Here is a 21,599-nt window from a genome sequence, read left to right as displayed (position 1 = left end):
GACGGTGTGGTTTGCAGGCGCTTGGATACAACGGGATTTAGGTGTCCCTGGACTGCTTACGGTCTTTTTAAACTTGACAGTAACTTTTTATGAACGCGCTGCAGGTGCCGTATAAGGGAGGATGCTCCTAGGTGGTTAACGTCCCTACCCCTACTTATTCCACCTTTACATATGGTACATATGGCAAGACAGTTGTTGTCCGGATTTGGATAGAAATATTGCCAGACCAAAGAGGTGGAATGTTTGGTCTTCTGCCCAGGCATGACCGTGATGGGCTTTTTCATCCCATGGACAACAACTGTCTCCCCCGGAGCCTGATTTAAACAAACCACATCACCATCAGAATCCTCCTCGCCAACTTCCTCCTCAGCGCCTGCTACACCAGTATCCTCATCCTGTTGTACTTCAACAGTGACATCTTCAATTTGCATATCAGCAAGTGGACTGTGGGTGCTCCTTTCAGCACTTGCAGGGGGCGTGCAAATGGTGGAAAGAGCCACCTCTTCCCGTCCAGTGCTGGGAAGGTCAGGCATCGCAACCACCACCACACTTGGACTCTCCTTGGGGATTTGTGATATCTTCTTAGAACGCACAGTTCTTTGCTGTGCTTTTGCCAGCTTAACTCGTTTGATTTTTTTAGTGAGAGGAGGGCTTCCATCGTCATGTGAAGCTGAACCTCTAGTCATGAACATAGGGAAAGACCTTAGCCATTCCTTGCCACTCCGTGTCATAAATGGCATATTGGCAAGTTTACGTTTCTCTTCAGATGATTTAAATGTTTTTTTCAAGGTCATTTTCCTGAACTTTGTCATTTGGGATTGTATGTGCCCTCTACTATGACATTGGGCATCAGCCTTGGCAGATGACGTTGATGGCATGTTATCGTCTATGTCATGACTAGTGGCAGCAGCTTCAGCACTAGCAGGAAGTGGTTCTTGATCTTTCCCTATTTTATTTTTATCGGAGAAAGTTTGGTCCTCCATTTATGTTATATTGATATATACGTGCGGTTAAGGCGCACACAAACACAGAAAATAATTTTTTATATTTGTTGGAGACTAGTGCACTTTGTGGGTTACACCACTCTTTAAGAAATGAGCCAGCCGGCCCTTTACTTATGGGACACAGGCGCACGCTTGGCGCTGCTCCTTTGTTGATGCACGAGCAGCCACAGTGCACACAATTCACAAACACAGAAAAATATATTTTTTTATTTTGTTTGGAGTGCCCTTTGGGGGTTACAGCACCCTTTAACGGACAAGCTAGCCGGCATTTTACTTATGGGACACAGGCGCACGCCTGGCACTACTTTGTTGATGCACGTGCAGCTACTGCGCACACAATTCACAAACACAAAAAAATATATTTTTTTATTTTGTTTGGAGTGCCCTTTGGGGGTTACAGCACCCTTTAACGGACAAGCCAGCTGGCCTTTTACTTATGGAACACAGGCGCACGTTTGGCGCTGCTCCTTTGTTGATGCACGTGCAGCCACAGTGCACACAATTCACAAACACAGAAAAATATATTTTTTTATTTTGTTTGGAGTGCCCTTTGGGGATTACAGCACCCTTTAATGGACAAGCCAGCCGGCCTTTTACTTATGGGACACAGGCGCACGCTTGGCGCTGCTCCTTCGTTGATGCACTTGCAGCCACAGTGCACACAATTCACAAACACAGAAAAATATATTTTTTTATTTTGTTTGGAGTGCCCTTTGGGGGTTACAGCACCCTTTAGCGGTCAATCCAGCCGGCCCTTTATTTATGGGACACAGGCGCACGCTTGGCACTACTTTGTTGATGCACGTGCGGCTACTGCGCACACAATTCACAAACACAGATAATATTTTTTTATTTTGTTTGGAGTGTACTTTGGGGGTTACAGCACCCTTTAGCGGTCAATCCAGCCGGCCCTTTATTTATGGGACACAGGCGCACGCTTGGCACTACTTTGTTGATGCACGTGCGGCTACTGCGCACACAATTCACAAACACAGAAAATATTTTTTTGTTTTGTTTGGAGTGCCCTTTGGGGGTTACAGCACCCTTTAATGGACAAGCCAGCCGGCATTTTACTTATGGGACACAGGCGCACGCTTGGCACTACTTTGTTGATGCACGTGCAGCTACTGCGCACACAATTCACAAACACAAAAAAATATATTTTTTTATTTTGTTTGGAGTGCCCTTTGGGGGTTACAGCACCCTTTAACGGACAAGCCAGCTGGCCTTTTACTTATGGAACACAGGCGCACGTTTGGCGCTGCTCCTTTGTTGATGCACGTGCAGCCACAGTGCACACAATTCACAAACACAGAAAAATATATTTTTTTATTTTGTTTGGAGTGCCCTTTGGGGATTACAGCACCCTTTAATGGACAAGCCAGCCGGCCTTTTACTTATGGGACACAGGCGCACGCTTGGCGCTGCTCCTTCGTTGATGCACGTGCAGCCACAGTGCACACAATTCACAAACACAGAAAAATATATTTTTTTATTTTGTTTGGAGTGCCCTTTGGGGGTTACAGCACCCTTTAGCGGTCAATCCAGCCGGCCCTTTATTTATGGGACACAGGCGCACGCTTGGCACTACTTTGTTGATGCACGTGCAGCCACAGTACACACAATTCACAAACACAGAAAAAAAAATAAAAAATTAAGCACTTGGGGGAAGCACCCCTGACAGACAGAGCACCCCCTGGACAACACTACAGCACCCCTTTAGGACTGGGACACTGCACAGGACTTTGGAGTGGACACAGCCCCTATGGACAACTGACTGCACAACACAGTCCAGCCAGCCCCTATGGACTTTGAAGTAGTGGACACAGCCCCTATGGACAACAGCAGCAGAGCGCAGCACAGCACAGCACAGCACAACACTACACTGCACTACACTACACTACAACACTACACTACACTACACAGCCCAGCCAGCCCTAACTCCCACCCTCCCTCTTCACTGTCCACAGCCGAGTGAGAAAATGGCGCCTACGCGGGTACCTTATATAGGATCCAAAACCCGCGAGACCCGGAAGGCGGGATGATGACGTTTTGCCTCGATTTCAGATCCGAGTCAGGCGGGAAAAGTCGAGCCTGAATCGGATCGGCCTCGGATCGGGGGGACTCGGGGGGATTCGGATTTCAGAAATCCGAACCCGCTCACCCTTAGCATTATTGTGTGTGGAATAATGTAAGTCACTATACCAGGGACGTCTGACTAGTGCACTGCCTTATGGAGGCACAAGGACATAATCCAGGTACAGGAAGGGAGGGGGTGCAAAATCACTGTCTTGCACCGGGTGACATATATCCTAGTTTCGGCCCTGGCCAAGGAGATGGTTACAAATAAAGGAAACTTGTGAGTGCGCTTTAATGAGTTGGGAATTGAACCAACTTTGTTCTGATGGCAACAAAAAGATGCGGCTGATCTACTAGAGAAGGAAAGAAAACTCCATTCCCAGACTTTGCTGTTTTCTATCCAGACCTGGCATTCAGAAAATATAATGCATCACCACTGATGATAGATCCCATGGCAACTGGAGGAAGCAGCACTGCACCTAGAACATTGGATCTCTGAAGGCAAAAAGACATGAGCTGGTCCTGGAGAGCAGTGAATGAAGTATTAGGGCAGCAGACTGTCATTTCTGGAGCTCCCATTAGCAGCACTCACTTTGCACAAATGATCTTTGGGATGTAGGCAATGGAGGCTCAATTTGTTCAGGTTTCTGTATGTATCTCCAATATCTGCTGCCGATATTCCTCAATTTCTGACAGCAGCCGCAACGGTGCAAAGCTGCCAGATTCACCAAGATTTGGAATGCAAAACATTCTGGAGATTGGCTCTCACCGCTATCACCATCTTTGGATGGTGTTGTGCTGCTATTTCCTATGGGCTACACATCGCAAAAATTACCAGGAATCCTCACCCAACACCGACAATCGCCACCACGCATGTGTGGCCTGTAGACCGCATATGCACAGAAGTCCTGCCAAAGGAATGACCGCTGACTTGGTCACTTCACTCGCAGTCCCTGTACATGCGGGCGCTCTTTAGTACACTGGACCGGTATGATCGCTTACTGCAATGCGATCATGAGCACTAATATCACGCCCAGATTACACTGAACATGCGATCATTGATAAATGGGCCCCTTAGAGACATCTAATGACGAGTTTCTCCAGAGATCTTTTTCTTCCTCTTCCGATTGTTAACTTAAGGGAAGTAAAAAGGAAAAACATTCATAGGGTAATAATGTAGCACAGTGGTTCCCAAACCAGGCGAGCACACGGGGGGGTTTCCGAGTACCTAGAAACCCCCCCTGTCTACTGATCCATCCATGGCACGCTGACCGATTTTTTTCTTTTACTTTTTAAAAGAGTAGCACTCAGGGACTTGTCACTGCCTCATGTAGGGGGAGCTGCAGCAGTAGCGTGCAGCTCCTCTTAGTATTTTCTCCTGGGTTTTGAGAGAGAGCTGGCTGGGCGAACCAGTGACTGTCTTCACTGACTCTGCAGCGGCGGTGTCTTGCATGCCGGAAAGGCCCGGCGGCAGGGGGCTGTGTTCCTGTTTTTAGGTGAGTGACGTGTTTGTGACTGTGTGTGTCAGTGTTTTGTATGCGTCTGTAGAGGGCTGCATCCGGCCGCCCTGACTTCGCTGATCCCAGCCTGTGCGGATGTTAATGCAGGCTGCTGCTGCCAGCAGTGTGCAGGTGTACACCCCTCTCCATCAGGAGGATCAGGTTACTGAGAGCCTCTTCCTCGTGGATGACTGCCTCCTTCAGTACTCCTGCTGGCTGGGTTATCTCCAACGCTGCCTCGGCTGCACAATGGGAACAATTAAAAGAAGGGCACTTCCAATTTATTGCAGATGCTCAGCGTGTTGTCCGGGGCTCAGGGCTGAAACCTGATTCCCAGTGAGGGACCTTTGCTCCTTATACAGCCAGGATAAGCCTTGGTGCACAGCCACTGCCTTCTATTCTCACTACCATCTCACACACAGATCATTATACCAGAGGACACATTTTATAGTGTTATCTTACAGTGCAGACACACAGATTATTATATCAGAGGACACATCTTATAGTGTTATCTTACAGTGCAGACACAGCTAGGAATTACAGAAGTAAAGTTTACCAAGAGACTCACATGCTCACTGCAGGGTTATTATGATGTCACAGCTCATTTCCTCATAATAAATAAGTACATTCACATTTATTTATAGAAAACTGTATTACATCATTGAATATTTACTAGTGCTAAGCTGTTGATGTCATAAAGCTTACAAGCATTCCCATTACACTTACACACCAGAAGCAGCTATTTGTGACTATAGAAACACTTAAAGTAAACAATAAAGTTTATGTTGCAGCCTTATTCTGATTAGACGTTTTTGGCATTGGTTCTGTAATCAACTATTCGGAAACCCCCCTTTCAAAATCCTGCGTTTGCCACTGCAAACTCCTCCATTATAGTCCAGGTTTTAAGGATATCCCAGCTTGAACCCAGATGGTTAAATCAAATTGACTGCTGTACTAATTAAATCACCTGTGATTAAGCATGGATATCCTTAAAACCTGGACTGTAATGGCGGAGTTTGGGGACCTCTGACTTAAGCGAATTTAAGAGTTCACTCTGTGTTCCACACTTACACCCAGTGAGAGGCCTCTCTGTAAGTAATAGTGCTGGAAAGAGGTGTATTAGTTCCCATATCTGTTTAGGATAAACAATAGAATAGATGCACCTTTAATATGAAAGAAATAGCACAGTATTGTAATGCCCTAATATTGGATTCCTGGGTTCAAGCATAACTCAAATTATTCTTTCACACTTTTCTTCATAACAGCATTCCATATGGGATGTGTGAGATAAACATAAACATGTACATAGCATGATAACGGCTTTTAAATGGCAAAATATATCTTTAATTGATGTACGCACATAAAAACAAATCAGTATATACATATAACAGTGACAGCCACCTACCAGAGATAGCATATCATCTTACGCCCAACAGGGTATTTAGGGCCTGACTCAGAGTTGTAGACTATGCCGATGTTTTTGCAGTTGAGCGATTATCAGCAAAATCGTGTTTCTGAGTCACACAGCGCATGCGTCACAGTGAGACTGACAGTTGGTAGCACTTCCCTCAATCAACAGTGATTGACAGCAGGCACCCTCCCCCCCCCCCCCCCTGGCGGCACGGTTGCCATGAATTCAAAAGTTGCAGCAGCCATGGCTCCTGGTAGCCGTGACTGCTGCTGTGTCCTGATCACTGTGGCCAGCAGTGATTGGGAAGCCGACTTCACCCCCCACCTACTGCGGCTGCAGGGAACCTGTTAACCTCCATGGAAGCAGGAGCTGCTGCTCCTGGAAGCAAGCCGCGGCTACTGCGGTGTCCAGCAGGCGGCACCCCACCTCCTCCTTCCGGCTGTTGCTGTGTCCCGATCCTTGTGGCCAGTACCTGACATACTATAACAGTGTGGGGGCAGTGCCATGGCAGGATGAATTTAATAACTACAAAAATAATGCCAAAGTTACTGTTGAACAGTCTGCATGGTGCGTGTCTTGTGTTTCCACTTACCAAATCAATGCTGCAACTTCCTCCCACATCTTCCTCTTCAGCTTTGTGTGGTTTCCCCCAGGTCCCTTGTTTCCTCCCACAGGTTGGGTACGCGATCCCAGCACATGCAATGCTGACATTCAGAATCCCGGCGCTGTAATCCTGACAGTGGAAACCCTTGTGCTTGCAGGTAAGTATCCTAACTCAACCCCTAACCCACCTTTCCTGAAGCTTAACCCTTACTCTCCCCCCCAAAGTTAAATGCCAACCCTCCCCCCCATCGCAGCCTAACCCCATCCCTCTCCCACGCAGCCTATGCCTTACCCTCCCCTTAGTACATAACCCTAACCCCCCCAAACTTAACCCTGATTCTGACTCCTGTCCGGATTCCGGTGCCGGGATTCTGAGCAGCTGCAATGTGTGCTCCAGGATGTTGCCTACATTCCCCTCCCACAGTTCAAAAACCTACTATATATTAGTGTGTTTGTGGGATGGGAAATGTAGACCATACCATCCCCAGGGCTTAAGCATGTCTTGCTGTAAGGGAAAGGCAGCTTGCTAAAAGTGAAGACCTCATGTTCTAATGGTCTTATCATCTCTCTTCCACTACTGCGCTAACATAAACCTTATGAGATCTAAAAATAATGTTATAAATCAAATACAATAAAATAAGGATACAATAAAATTAATTTATGAAATGTAATGAATTGAAACCACTAAAATCACCAATGATGTTTATTTAATTGGTAAGATGTTATTTGATAAGTGGCCGATGGTGTTATTGTACAATGCAGCAAGGTGACAGCCTCGGCCCAAGCGGATCTTTTCATCACCTTCCATGGGCACATTCCAGATGGATGACAGAACGTTCGTACAACGAGCTGTAGTCTTGATCTAAAGGGAATTCAATTAAAGTTTCAGATAATCAATTCATAGGAATAATTAAACATTTATGATTTAACAATAGAGAGAATACTCTAAATATAACAGCAATGAAATAGAAATTGTAACCAGAATACAATTCCCCAAAGAATTCTAATGGAAAGTATGTAATTACATGGTGTAAGCAATCACAGTTTTAGTTACTGCATGTAAAAAAAAGTCATTTTTATTCCAACTTTTAATAAGTAATCCAATGGGATTGTGTTATACAGTATGTGGAATCCACAAGAAAATATTTTTAATTTGTCATTTAATGGGATCTTCTTAATTTTTTAGGCAAATACATTTTAAATATTTTTATCTACAAGAAAATCTTTTTAATTAGTAGTCACATTTTTTTTTTCTTCTTGTAATTTATTGGTACTCTTCCTAATGTGTAATCCGCAAGAAATAAAAGAGAACAATAAAGACCCAAACAGATCCGCTCAGACTGTCTCTGCAGAAGGTTGGCTGTATTTCCCCTTCGTGCTAGGGAGCTGGAAGTGACGTGAGTGAGGGCGGAAGTGCAGTTCCTGCCCATGACAGCCAGCTAAAGAAGAACTTTGTCCCCACTTAAACAAGTTTGTTGTCCCCTCGCGGACTCGCTGCGCTTGCCACGCTTCGGGCTCGGTGGCTCCCTATGCTCGCCACATGGTTATATTCCCCCTCTATGCCCACTTGGATGGCAGGGAATGACGCTGGACACTGGCTGATGACGTCAGGGTCCTCTCCGTGAAGGGGATTTAGACATTACCCTCTGCAGAATGACTATGAGCTGGCTGATCAGCCAATTACAAGTGGTTTACTCCACACTAGCTGTTGTGATTGGTAGACTGTGAAGGAGGTCATGGGGATTCTTTGATATAACCAAACATCAGTACAGCTTAACTGAATCTCTGCTGATATAGGAAAAAAATAATTAGCAATGCTATGAGGCTCCATTTCTGTCAATCCATTTCCTATTGATTTCAAGAGAGTATCTATGTGTAGCACACAACTCCATTGTAACAAATGGGCTACTGGAATGTCCATTGACAGGAATTGCAAAAATATTGCACAATGTTGGTATAACCAATATCATATACAGGTGCTCAAAGGATATCTACCCAGCATCTTGTCTTATTGTCCCACCCCACCGCCACTGATGAACCTGAATAAAGTATAGATGATAAATTAATAACCCATCTTTGAAGCCTGTTTAAAGCACAGACTATTAAATTGGATATCTACTATACACTAGCCATCAGATTATGGGACTGTTTTATACAACACATACCTAATTGAGTATTTGATTTATATGCTAGCCACCAGATTGGGTCTTCTTAGTTTACTGGCCACCAGATTGGGGTCTTCTTAGTATACTGGCCACCAGATTGGGGTCTCTTTAGTATACTGCCCACCAGATTGGTGTCTGCTTAGTATACTGGCCACCAGATTGGGGTCTTCTTAGTATACTGGCCACCAGATTGGGGTCTGCTTAGTAACTGTGTGGAGTTTGTATATTCTCCCTGTACTTGCGTGGGTTTCCTCCGGGTACTCCGGTTTCCTCCCACACTCCAAAAATATACTGGTAGGTTAATTGGCTCCCAAAAAAAATTAACCCTAGTGTGTGTGTGTGTGCAGGTGGTAGGGAATATTGAGTGTAAGCTCCACTGGGGCAGGGACTGATGTGAATGGCCAAACATTCTCTCTGTAAAGCACTGAGCACTGAATATGTGTGCGCTATATAAATAACTGGTAGTAATAATAGTAATAATATACTGACCACCAGATAGGGGTCTGCTTAGTATACTGGCCACCAGGTAGGGGTCTGCTTAGTATACTGGCCACCAGATTGGGGTCTGCTTAGTATACTGGCCACCAGATTGGATTCCTTATACATGCAGATCATCTCCACCTTGGGATATCTTGTTTGGACACAGGATTTTTTTCCCAAATTGAGAATAAGTGAGCTCATCACTACATCTGGAGGTTCTCCTGAGTATTTGGGACGCTATCCCTAATAGATCTTGCTCTATAAAACTATCTTTTAAACCCCATGGAGCAACTAAGGATATGGTGTATTCATCTACCTATATCTGTGTGTACTGAAGAATTGTTATTGATATACTTAGATCTGATTTTATATATATATATATATATATATATATATATATACGCACACAGTACAGTATATACAGTGCTTGCGGTAGGGTAGGGTCTACCTCAAGGGCTGTGAGCAGCTCCGATGGTTCTCGATGGTTCTGATTAATCATGTACTTCCTGGAGATGACGTGTGTTAAGAAAGAAAAGTGGGCATCTTTAGACCGGTGTGCGTTCGCTCTGCTGTCGCTCTTTAAGACATAAAGGGCATCCTTACACCAGACAGTGGGATCGCGGAATTTGCATACCCGGTTCCTTGTGGCTGCGAAAGAGAGAACAGCTTAGCGTCCGGATCTGAATCGCCCCCTATGTCTCTGCCACGTCATTTCCATTACAAGAAACTGATTTTTCCTTTCTCCAAATTGTGTATAAATTATGATAAACGAGGAGTAATATGAGATGCAAATGTGAGTGTAATAAGAATTACATTGGTAAGTAGTGGGGTTAGGGGGAAGGCTAGGGGTTAGGGTTAGGCACTAGGGGGAGAGTTAGGGTTAGGCACTAGGTGGGAGGGCTAGGTTTACAGTGCCGGGTTGTATAAATGCTAAGTCATAAGGAAAGTGAAAGCAGACACAATAACACTGAGAGCACTTACGTTATAGCCAGATGTTTCCTTGGCATAGAGATCACGGGGGGCAATTTATGCCGCAAACCCCTAAAAGAGAAAACAGACACCATAGTATCTAAATGATGCCATGAGAACATCATTGGGACACTGTCCTCCTCATTTTATACTCATCAGTTATTCTATATTATTATACTCAAAAATAAATATATTACAATGACATACTGTATTAAGTAAAATGTACTATGCTCTATGATAGTTACTGAGATGCAAAGATTAGTATATGAATGGGATCCATAACTATATATTATGGCAGAGCCGTAACTAGACATTGTGGCGTCCTGTGTGAGAAGGAGCATCGGTGCTCCCCCCATGTCATATTTTGATATTACTGTTAGTTTGCGACACTGGAGGGGTCATGGCAAATGATACTGTACCAGTCTGGTCCTGGGGCTCTTGGCTGTTAATATTGTTTGTACCCATTTTGTGTGTTTAAATGCTGGAAAGTATGTACATAGGGCATGATTCAGCTTGGATCGCAGTTGATAATACGCATGCAATCGGCTGATTGTTGCATTCTGTGCATGCATACGCATCACAGTGCGTGTGCCCGTGCCGTCCACTGTGATCAGGACTGCCATTGCAGAGGCTACGCAGACCCATTACAGAGTGATTGACAGGAAGTGCCATTTGTGGGTGGTGACGGGGGGGGGGGTGGTCGAGGAAATGTGTTTGCATGCTGTTTCAGGGGCATGCATAAATTTGTCACTGCGAAGCCGTATGCAGCCTGAGGTCGCATAGCGTGCGTAGCTGTTAGCAATTTCTGAGTAAGGTCCGGGCTTGTGCAAGTGTGTGTATGGGTCCGATGGTACTCGTTTGTACCGATGGTTTTGATATTCTTCTGAGTATTAGTGATGTGCATTTGGTAAAGTGGGCAACCTTATGTAGTGCTGAGTTTGCATTGCGGTCGCAGTGAATTAGCTTTCTAACACAGTTGAACTGCGTGCGTATGCAGTATTGCGATCTGAATCAGGCCCATAGATCGAAGAACACAATTAAACACAATATATTATTCTCTGTAGGACACCTTTTCCTAATAGTAGAGGTTGGCAGTAGTGTCCTTAAATTAGATTATTCACATGAAATCTGTTGTGTAGATGAAAAATATCTCCATGGTGTAAAGTAATATAGTATAATATATGTGGTGCCAGGGAGTCCCTGACTGCTGCATACATACTATACATTTTTATATTAGCTTTTACTATAGTTAAAATGGTATAACTGTCAGTATGAGGGTACTTTGATATGTGTAACCTATTTACCTGCTATGACTGTGCACTGGAGTCCAGTGTGTCAAAGTGACACTCACACTGGGCCCTTCTATGTAGGATACTGGCGCCGGACCTGTCACGGTCCTGCCGCTGCCGCCCTCTCCTGCACACCCATGTTCCAACTTCCAACAAACAGCTTTCCTTGGAACTGTGGGAGCTGAGGAGAGACGTCATGACATCTCTCCCGTCACTGCAGACGGGTCAGGAGGCGGAGCAACCAGAGACTGACAGGCAGGGCTGCAGCTACAGTAACATAGCCAGGTGCACCGCTACTAATATATAGCAGTGGGTTCCCAGTGGCATATAGAGATTGCGTCGGGCACACCTGGTTCTGCCGTCAGGGCATTTTGCACCCTAGTTACGGCACTGTTATGGTATATGATGAACATTTAAATAGAATTAGCTAAAAATATTTCATAACAATCTATTCTTATCTATAAATTACACTATTTTTCATTATGTTCAATTTTTATCCATAATTCCCATTGTTACAATTGTTCATGAGATATCAGCACAAAGTACTTACGTACATCTCATAAGAACAATGTCCCTGGAACTGAGCCTGTTGTCCTTCCAGTCCGGCCCTATTGAAAAGAATACAGAAACACTACAGTTACTACTATGTCTGGTATATGTTGTGCATCAGTTATTCAATGGATTATAGTTTGTAAGTATAAACCACTATTTGTTCCTACTGTTAGGTCACTCACTTCCTGTGCCTAATCTGCATTCCAGTCCAGTGCAGTATACACCACTCCATTACAGCATACCCCAAGGCAGCCTTTATATATATATATATATATATATATATATACTCTGTATAGTGTGTATATATATATATATATATATATATATATACATCCAATTGTATTCCTCAATTATGGAAAATATATATATATATATAGTGCATAGCTGTAAAGACCAGCATGTGTACACACGTCCCAACTGTCCCAGCATGGTAACTTGTGGGATAACTACAATTTGTATTGCTGCGATGAGCTGTGATGCTGATTGTTAGTGCACAACTATGATAAACAGATCCCTTAAACTTTTAATTACATGGTACAAGAATACCAGGAGGACGAGTCTCAGCTGAACATTGGTTGCTCTGGCACCTTCAGGAATCTTGTGGGCCAGACTCAGATGGTGCGCCTTCACCTGTAGGAGGAAGGGTGGACAGCAGAGAGTTAGTTACTGGGCAACGAAACACTCAGAGACAGGATTATGGATGGATAACCTACGTGTTCTCACACAGACATGTAATACCACAGGTGTAGCTTTTATGACTGATTGAGCCTATAGTTGATATTTTTAACATATTTTAATTGGTAGCTGAATTTCTAATAGAATTTCAGTATTTAACTATATAATACTATAATGGATGACTAGATATATTATATATAATTGGAATACATTTATTGTACTAGTTTTATCTGGAGGTTTTTCATGCCTTTATTCACATTTCTTAGTTTTATATATTTAGCATATCTTATTGGCCATGATTCAATTCAGCACACTGTTAAGTTGGGGAATGGCGGTTCTCGCGACTTACCATGGGTGTTTAGTTGCGAGAACCGGCATTCACCGACTAAAGTGCCGGCCGCAAGGCTGTTTGCGCACTTTTGTTGGGTTTTTCCTCGCACCCCCAGGAGGGTGAAAGAAGAAATCCTTTAGTCGGGCCAAACATCAGGCTGAATTGATTAGCTCTGAGCGCTCCCTCCCGGGGCTATTCATCATTGCTTTGAATTGAATCGTGGCCATGGACTTGTCCACTACCAATTATTTTTATTTCATTTACAACATATAAAATGTAAATGTCAGTGTAATAAGCATTACATTGTATGAAAAAGAGATATATAATACTAGGACATAAGGAAAAGGTAAGGAACCACAATGGCACTGAAAGCACTTACCTCAGGTACTGCCAGGTGTTTTATTGGCATAGGGCTCATGGCCTCAATTACTGCCAGGTGGGTGTTTTCTTGGCATAGGGATCACAGCCTCAGGTACTGCAAGGTCTTTTCTTGGCATAGGGACCACAGCCTCAGGTACTGCCAGGTCTTTTCTTGGCATAGGGACCACAGATGACAATTTAGGCAGCAAAGCCCTAAAAAGAGAAAACAGACACATTTGCAACTAAAGGACTCCAAGAGAATGTAACTATAGCTAAGGTTAGTATAATATAATAATGTACCCATATATACATATTATGGTATATTATGATTAACATTTATATAGTAATAGCTAAACAAATACTTCATAACAATCTATTCTTGTCTATAAATTACACACATTTTCATCATTTTACATTTCTATCCATAAATCATATTGTTAGTTATTGTTCATGTGATATCTGCACAAAGTACTTACTCAGAGCGTCTCATAGGACCAGTGTTACTGGAACTGGGTGCTTTGTCCTGATGGTCCTTATGGGCTGGCTCTATGGAAAAGAATATGAATAGTACAGTTACTACTATGTCTGGTATATGTTTTGCATTAGTTAGTTAATGGAATATTGGGCCTGATTCAGAGCCGCTCGTAAGCGGCCGCTCGTTTGTTCCGAGCGATGTTTGCCCAACTGCGCATGCGTACGGATCGTAATATGCATGCGCGAACCAGTCAGCGCGGATGAAAATCGTTTGTTCGCTAAATAGCGAATGCCTGCTATTTTGAGTGACAGGAGGAGGCGTATGTGGGTGGTAACAGGGGAAGGTGCTTGAAAATGGGGAGTGGAGATCCGAACGCAGGCTTGCTTAAAGGTCAAAACGGGCGTTTTATGGGTGTGCATAATTAATACAGCAGCGTCATTGACCACGTCACTGGGTTATTTTATAGTCAGAACTGCTCGCAAGATTGCGGTAGGAAAAAGCAACCACAAGAATAGCGAGCAGTTCATACGCTGGTCGATGTACTCGATTAATCTAATAAATAGCGGACATGACGTAGGATGTGAGTGGCCAGGGGGCGTAGTTATCCAAAAAACGACCGCAAGTTTTGTTCGCTCATTCAGACATAGAGGCGTGAACAGACCGCAAAGAGCGAACGGTTAATTTGAATAGCCACCCCTTTTTTTTGAACGAACGACCGCAAATAGCGTCCGGCTCTGAATGAGGTCCATAGTTTGGAAGTATACACCTCTATTTGTTCCTATTGTTCCTGGGTCAGTTGCTTCCTTTGCCTAATCTGTAACTGTAATGACCAGCATATGAACATACCCCCCAACCACCCAGCATGGTAACTTGTGGTGTAACTACAATCTGTATTGCTGCGATAAGTGGTGATGCAGATTGTTAGTGCACAACTATGATAAACCAACCCCCACTCTTTTCATTACAAGAAACAAGAATACCTAGAGGACGAGGGACTTTCAGCTGCACTTTGCTTTCTCTTGTAGCCTCAGGGATTTTTGGGGGGGCATAAACACTGCTCCTCTCCACCTGCAGGAGGAAGGGTAAACAGCAGAGAGTAAGTTACTGGGCACTGGCACACTCAGAGAAATCAGGGAGACAAGAGATTATGGATGGGTAACCTACGTGTCCTAACACTGGGGCCTATTCATCAACCGATAAATGGCCTGGTAACCATGCGGAAACGCTAGTTTCCATATATATAGGTTACCGGGCTATTCATCATCAGGAGACCAAAATGGACCACCTGATATTCAGCAAACTCTGAAAACTGAAAGATTTTAGAGTTTGCTTCTGAGAACAAGCGCCATCTTTCAGTTTTTGGAGTTTGCTGAATACTAAGGGGGTCCTATCGGACCACTGATGATGAATGGTCCGATAACTTAAATATGTGGAAACTAGCATTTCTGCATGGTTACCGCGCCATGTATCGTTTGATGAATAGGCCCCTAAACTTTTCATTACATGGTACAAGAATACCTGAACAAGTCTCAGCTGAACATTGATTTTTCTGGCACCCTCAGGGATCTTGTGGGTCAGGCTCAGATGGTGCGCCTTCACCTGCAGGAGGAAGGGTGGACAACAGAGAGTGAGTTACTGGGTACTGGCACACTCAGAGAAAATAGGGAGATAGGAGATAATGGATGGGTAACCTACGTGTCCTCACACAGACATGGGCAGCACAGATGGTGTAATGGTTAGCATCACTGTCTCACAGCACTGAGGTCATGGGTTCAATTCCCACTTCGGCCCTAACTGTGTGGAGTTTGTATATTCTCCCTGTGCCTGCGTGGGTTTCCTCCGGGTACTCCAGTTCCCTCCCAGACTCCAAAAATACTGGTAGGTTAATTGACTCCAAACAGAATTTAATCCTAGTCTACATCTGGTAGGGAGTATAGATTGTAAGCTCCACTAGGGCAGGGACTGATGTGAATGGCCAAATATTCTCTGTAAAGCACTGCAGAATATGTGTGCACTATGTAAATAACTGGTAATAAATAAATAAATGTAATACCACAGGTGTAGCTTTTATGACCGATTCAGCCTGTAGCAGATATTTCTAACACATTTTAATTGGCAGCTGAATGTCTAATAGAATTTCAGTATTTAATTATACAATAATACAATGGATGACTAGATATATTATATAAAATTGGAATTAATTTGTATTACTAGTTTTATCTGGAGATTTTTCATGCCTTTGTTCACATTTCTTAGTTTTATATATTTAGGTTATCTTATTGGCCATGATTCAATACAGCGCGCTGTTAAGTCGAAGAATGGTGGTTCTCACGACTTAACATAGGTGTTTAGTCACGAGAACCGGCATTTTCAGACTAAAGTGCCGGCCGCAAGGCTGTTAGTGCACTTTTGTCGGATTTCCCAGAAGGGTGCGAGAAGAAATCCTTTAGTTGGGCCAAACATCAGGCTGAATTGAAAAGCTCTGGGAGCTCCCTCCCAGGGCTATTCATCATTGCTTTGAATTGAATCGCATCCATGGACTTGTCCACTACCAATTATTTTTAGTTAATTTACAATTCTAATGGACTAGATTTTTGCAAGATCATTTGTATTACAAGCAACCTATTTTTCCTTTCTCATATTGTGCATAAATTGTGACACTTGTGGAGTAATATAAAATGTAAATGTCATTGTAATAAGCATTACATTGTATGACAAAGAGATATATAAATACTAGGACATAAGGAAAAGGTAAGTTATCACAATGACACTTAAAGCACTTACCTCAGGCATTGCCAGGTGTTTTCTTGGCATATGGACCAAGGCCTCAGGTACTGCCAGGTGTCTTTTTGGCATAGGGACCACGGCCTCAAGTATTTCCAGGTGTTTTATTGGCATGGGGACCACGGCCTCAGGTACTGCCAGGTGTTTTATTGGCATGGGGACCATGGCCTCAGGTACTGTCAGGTGTTTTATTGGCATATGGACCACGGCCTCAGGTACTGACAGGTGTTTTATTGGCATGGGGACCATGGCCTCAGGTACTGCCAGGTGTTTTATTGGCATGGGGACCATGGCCTCAGGTACTCCCAGGTGTTTTATTGGCATATGGACCACGGCGTCAGGTACTGCCATGAGTTTTACTGGCATAGGGACCACGGCCTCAGTTATTGCCAGGTGTTTTTTTGGCATGAGGACCACGGCCTCAGGTACTGCCAGGTCTTTCTTGGCATAGGGACCACAGCCTCAGGTACTGCCAGGTCTTTTCTTGGCATAGGGACCACAGATGACAATTTAGGCAGCAAAGCCCTAAATAGAGAAAACAGACACATTTGCACCTAAAGGACTCCAAGAGAATGTAACTATAGCTAAGGTTAGTATAATATAATAATGTACCCATATCTACATATTATGGTGTATTATGATTAACATTTATATAGTAATAACTAAACAAATACTTCATAACAATCTATTCTTGTCTATAAATTACACACATTTTCATAATTTTACATTTGTATCCATAAATCATATTGTTAGTTATGTGATATCTGCACAAAGTACTTACTCAGAGCATCTCATCGGACCAGTGTTACTGGAACTGGGTGCTTTGTCCTTATGGTCCTTATGGGCTGGCTCTATGGAAAAGAATACAGTAATAGTACAGTTACTACTATGTGTGGTATATGTTTTGCTTCAGTTAGTCAATGGATTATAGTTTGGAAGTATAAACCTCTATTTGTTCCTATTGTTCCTGGATCAGTTGCTTCCTTTGCCTAATCTGTAACTGTAATGACCAGCATATGTACATATCTCCCAACCACCCACCAGGGTAACTTGTGGTGTAACTACAATCTGTATTGCTGTGATAAGTGGTGATGCAGATTGTTAGTGCACAACTATGATAAACCAACCTCTTAATCTTTTCATTATAAGATACAAAAATACCTGGAGGACGAGGGTCTTTTAGCTGCACTTTGTCTTCTCTTCTAGCCTCAGGGATCTTGTGGGGGACACAAACACGGTTCCTCTCCACCTGCAGGAGGAAGGGTAAACATCAGAGAGTTATGCTGGGTACACAATAGCCGATCAATTGATCGGCCAATACATCTGCTGGCCATTGGCTGTGTCGTTTACAGACATATCGCATTGGCTGTGCTGCACAGATGATGGACATATATGTCTGCAAACATATCTGAGCATCAGCAAGTGTGTAGAGACCACCCGTACACACACAGCAGCAGCCACAGGGAGGGGGGCTGCCCGCCTCACTGCCAGTGGAACAAGCAGCTGCCAGATAGATGATGGCCGATCCGAGTGTATGAACAACCACCATCTAAAGCAGTGGTGTCAAACTTCACTCGATCTGCAGATATATCTTTCAGGTGTGTACCCATCTTTAGTTACTGGACTTTGGCACACTCAGAGAAAAAAGGGAGACAGGAGATTATAGATGGGTAACCTATGTGTCCTCACACAGACGTAATACCTCAGGTGTAGCTTTTATCACTGATTGAGCCTGTACTATATATTTTTAACATATATTAGTGGCAGCTGAATTTTCAAAAGAAAGTAAAATGACACATTCCAACCAATCTTCTAATAAAACTGATTTTGAATGCTCATGTTTGTTTTATTTAATAATAAATCCCTTTTGCACCACAGTTATACCCAGTAACATAGATTAATATGCAGTTACCCCTTTTGGGCTGCTCACCACTGTTTTGATGTGCTTGGCCTTGCTCCCATAGGTGAGTGTGCTGCGAGAGTCTTCATAGGCAGCATCCGCAGGGCTGATGTGTGTGATCATCACCATTCTGCTCCTGCCACTCAGTGCACCCTGTGATAGATAAAGCTCTGGTTATAGGAGAGATCACTGAGGAATCCTCACACAGTGTAATGAGCAGTTTAAAGAACTACTATTGTTTTATACTATGTTTGTGAGAAACAAATGATTGCACTAATTACTAATATCATGGTTGATTGCAGCTATTATCTGAGATAATACAACAGGACATTGTGTTAGGAGCAATATTCCTGATGACTGGGGTTCAGGCATAGACAGGGCTGCTAAGAGAAATCTTGGGCACGGTTACAGCAATATCCTTTGGGCCCCCCAGGAGGAGGCGTGGCCACAGCATGTTGGGCATGGCTGCACCTCTTTGTGGGTGTGTCTAGCATGTGAGAAGCACCCACTCACAGGAGCATGGCATAGCACCCAGCAACTGGGACAAAAGTAGGGATGTGCGCCGGACCATTTTTGCCGGATTTGGATTTGGATTTGGTTCTAATTCGTCGTCCGGCTTTGGATTTGGATTTGGATTTGCCAAACTGCGGTGACTGGCTTTGGATTTGGATTTGGATTTGGATTTTTTTACAAAAATTGACAAAAAAAGCTAAAATCACATAAATTGGTCTTTTTTTTCATCCTAGAGTATTATTAACCTCAATAACATTAATTTCCAGTCAATTTAGACCATATCACAGCTTATAATATTGTTTTCAACATTATTGGCCAAAGGTTGCAGTGAGCTGACTGGTTACTAAGCGACAAAGCAGCGGCACAACGACACAGACACCACAGTATAAAGCACATTATGACACATTGCCACACAGCAGTGGCAGAAATGAAAAGTAGTGCACCCACCCAGTGGGGTACGGCCAGCAGAGTCACAGTACTTGTTTACAAAGTGGGCTACGGCCCTAGGAGTCACAGTGCACAATCTTATTAGCATTACACCGCACATAGGGCCTGATTCACATTACACCATAAAGTAGTGTCTCTTATTTATGTTACGACACACAGTAGTGCCCCTTTTACACAATGCCCACAGTAGTGACCCTTTTACACAATGCCCACAGTAGCGGTGTCCCTTACACAATGTCCCCCAGCAGTGGTGCCCCCTATGCAGTCCCCTTAGTAGTACGGTCCACTATGCAGTGCCCCCAGTTGAATGCTCCCCAGTAGTATGCCCCCCATTAGCAGGCCCCCCAGTAGTATGTCCCCCATTAGCAGGCCCCCCCAGTAGTATGCCCCCCATTAGCATGCCACCCAGTAGTATGCCCCCCAGTAGTATGGCTCCCCCAGTAGTAGGCTGCCCCAGTAGCAGGCCCCCCCAGTAGTAGGCTGCTCCAGTAGTAGCCCCCCCTGTAGTATGGGCCCCCCCTGTAGTATGGCCCCCCCTGTAGTAGGCCCCCCCAGTAGTATGGCCCCCCCCAGTAGCAGGCCCCTCAGTAGTATGGCCCTCCCAGTAGCAGACCCCCCCCAGTAGTATAGCCCCCCCCCAGTAGCAGGCCCCTCTGTAGTATGGCCCCCCCAGTAGTATAGCCCTGCCCAGTAGCAGACCCCCCCCAGTAGTGCAGACCCCCCCAGTAGTATAGCCCCCCCCCAGTAGCAGGCCCCTCTGTAGTATGGCCCCCCAATAGTGCAGATCCCCCCCAGTAGTATGGCCCCCCCAGTAGCAGACCCCCCCCCAGTAGTATAGCCCCCCCCAGTAGCAGGCCCCTCTGTAGTATGGCCCCCCCAGTAGTATTGCCTCCCCCAGTAGCAGACCCCCCCCCCAGTAGTGCAGACCCCCCCCCAGTAGTATAGCCCCCCCAGTAGCAGGCCCCTCTGTAGTATGGCCCCCCCAGTAGTATAGCCCCCCCCCCAGTAGCAGACCCCCCCAGTAGTGCAGACCCCCCCCCCCAGTAGCGCCCTCGGACCTTTGACAAGTAAAAAAAAAACAAAAAAAAACTTACCTGTATCCCCGCTCCCGCGCCGTCCGCTCTGTCACACGCTGAGGAGGGAGCCGGAAGACGGAGCTCATGTGTGAGCTCCAGCCGGCTCCCTCCGTGCAGCAGCCAATGAGAGTCTGTGTGACTCTCATTGGCTGCTGTAACAAACACACAGCTGCCGCTGGCGGCTGTGTGTCTGTGTCTGTGTAGGGCAGAGCGCTATCACTGCGCTCTGCCCTACACGCGAGGAGACCTGATGTCGGATTCTCTAGTGAGAATCCGACATCAGGCGGCCGCCGTTCGGCCCCGAACGGGGATCCGAGTCAGGCGGTGAACACCCGAACAGGGTTCGGGTGGACTCGGATCCCCAATGTTCGGAGCGGTTCGGATTCCACAGAATCCGAACCGCTCATCTCTAGACAAAAGTATTCACAATTAGGAATGCAGGATAGTCCCACAATATCTGCATCTTTAGCTGGATGTAACAGACAGAAATTAAAGTGCAACAACGTTATTTAGTACATTTCTCATGTGTATATAACACATAAATAAAATTATTTTCTGTCATAGAGATAGATGAATGAAGAACTTAATTTTGACACATCAGGTCATCTTATAACACACACACACATTCCGCAGCACATATCCTAACCCACTGCTCCTTCCTCACTATCTACCCCATCTGTTTCACCTCTGTCTGTCTGCTCATCCCCTTTAGAATGTAAGCTCACGTGCTTCTCCTTCCCCTACTTATACTAGGCCCTCGTCCCTCACATGCTTCTCCTTGCCCTCCTTATACAGGGGTCTATTTACTAAGCAGTGTTAGGAGACAGAGTGAAGAGTGATAAGAAAGTGATAAGGTGCCAGCCAATCAGCTCCCAACTGTCAATTTTCAAATACAGCCTGTTAGATGACAGTCAGGAGCAGATTGGCTGGCACCTTATCACTTTTCACTCTGTCTCCTAACACTGCTTAGTATATAGACCCCACAAT

General features: G+C 44.6%; 1 protein-coding gene across 3 annotated transcripts; it reads right to left on the bottom strand.

Annotated features, from left to right (window-relative positions):
• Positions 1–7,347: 7,347 nt before the first annotated feature.
• Positions 7,348–16,825, bottom strand: LOC148521664 (uncharacterized). Of its 3 annotated transcripts, none has more exons than XM_088474910.1 (10): positions 16,677–16,825; positions 15,411–15,491; positions 14,873–14,960; positions 13,894–13,963; positions 13,437–13,630; positions 12,583–12,681; positions 12,050–12,107; positions 10,223–10,282; positions 9,690–9,889; positions 7,348–7,458 (listed from the first exon to the last, which is right to left on the bottom strand). In XM_088474910.1, exons 1-5 carry the CDS (start codon positions 16,788–16,790, stop codon positions 13,480–13,482), a joined length of 504 nt encoding a protein of 167 aa, XP_088331036.1. In that variant the 5' UTR covers positions 16,791–16,825; the 3' UTR covers positions 7,348–7,458; positions 9,690–9,889; positions 10,223–10,282; positions 12,050–12,107; positions 12,583–12,681; positions 13,437–13,479. The 3 variants fall into 3 exon arrangements, with proteins under 3 accessions (XP_088331036.1, XP_088331034.1, XP_088331037.1); XM_088474908.1 differs by having other exon boundaries at positions 12,054–12,107; XM_088474911.1 differs by lacking the exon at positions 12,583–12,681 and having other exon boundaries at positions 12,054–12,107.
• Between the last annotated feature and the right edge of the window lie 4,774 nt (positions 16,826–21,599).

This window comes from Taudactylus pleione, unplaced genomic scaffold (genome assembly GCF_031769625.1).
Source record: "Taudactylus pleione unplaced genomic scaffold, aTauple2 ptg000156l, whole genome shotgun sequence".
In the NCBI taxonomy this organism is placed as follows: domain Eukaryota; kingdom Metazoa; phylum Chordata; class Amphibia; order Anura; family Myobatrachidae; genus Taudactylus; species Taudactylus pleione.
The sequence above is the reverse complement of the archived record's forward strand: the minus strand, read 5'-3'. Positions and strand labels throughout refer to the sequence as shown.

What these genes read in the sequence shown, in the direction of transcription:
- LOC148521664 (XM_088474910.1), bottom strand. Translation starts at nt 16,790, where the DNA reads ATGCCAATAAAACACCTGGAAATACTTGAGGCCGTGGTCCCTATGCCA. An exon ending in AACACCTGGCAATGCCTGAG is followed by an intron (nt 15,492 to 16,676) that starts GTAAGTGCTTTA and finishes TTCCTCCTGCAG; the next exon opens with GTGAAGGCGCACCATCTGAG. An exon ending in GAAAGTCCCTCGTCCTCTAG is followed by an intron (nt 13,964 to 14,872) that starts GTATTCTTGTTT and finishes TCTTTTCCATAG; the next exon opens with AGCCAGCCCATAAGGACCAT.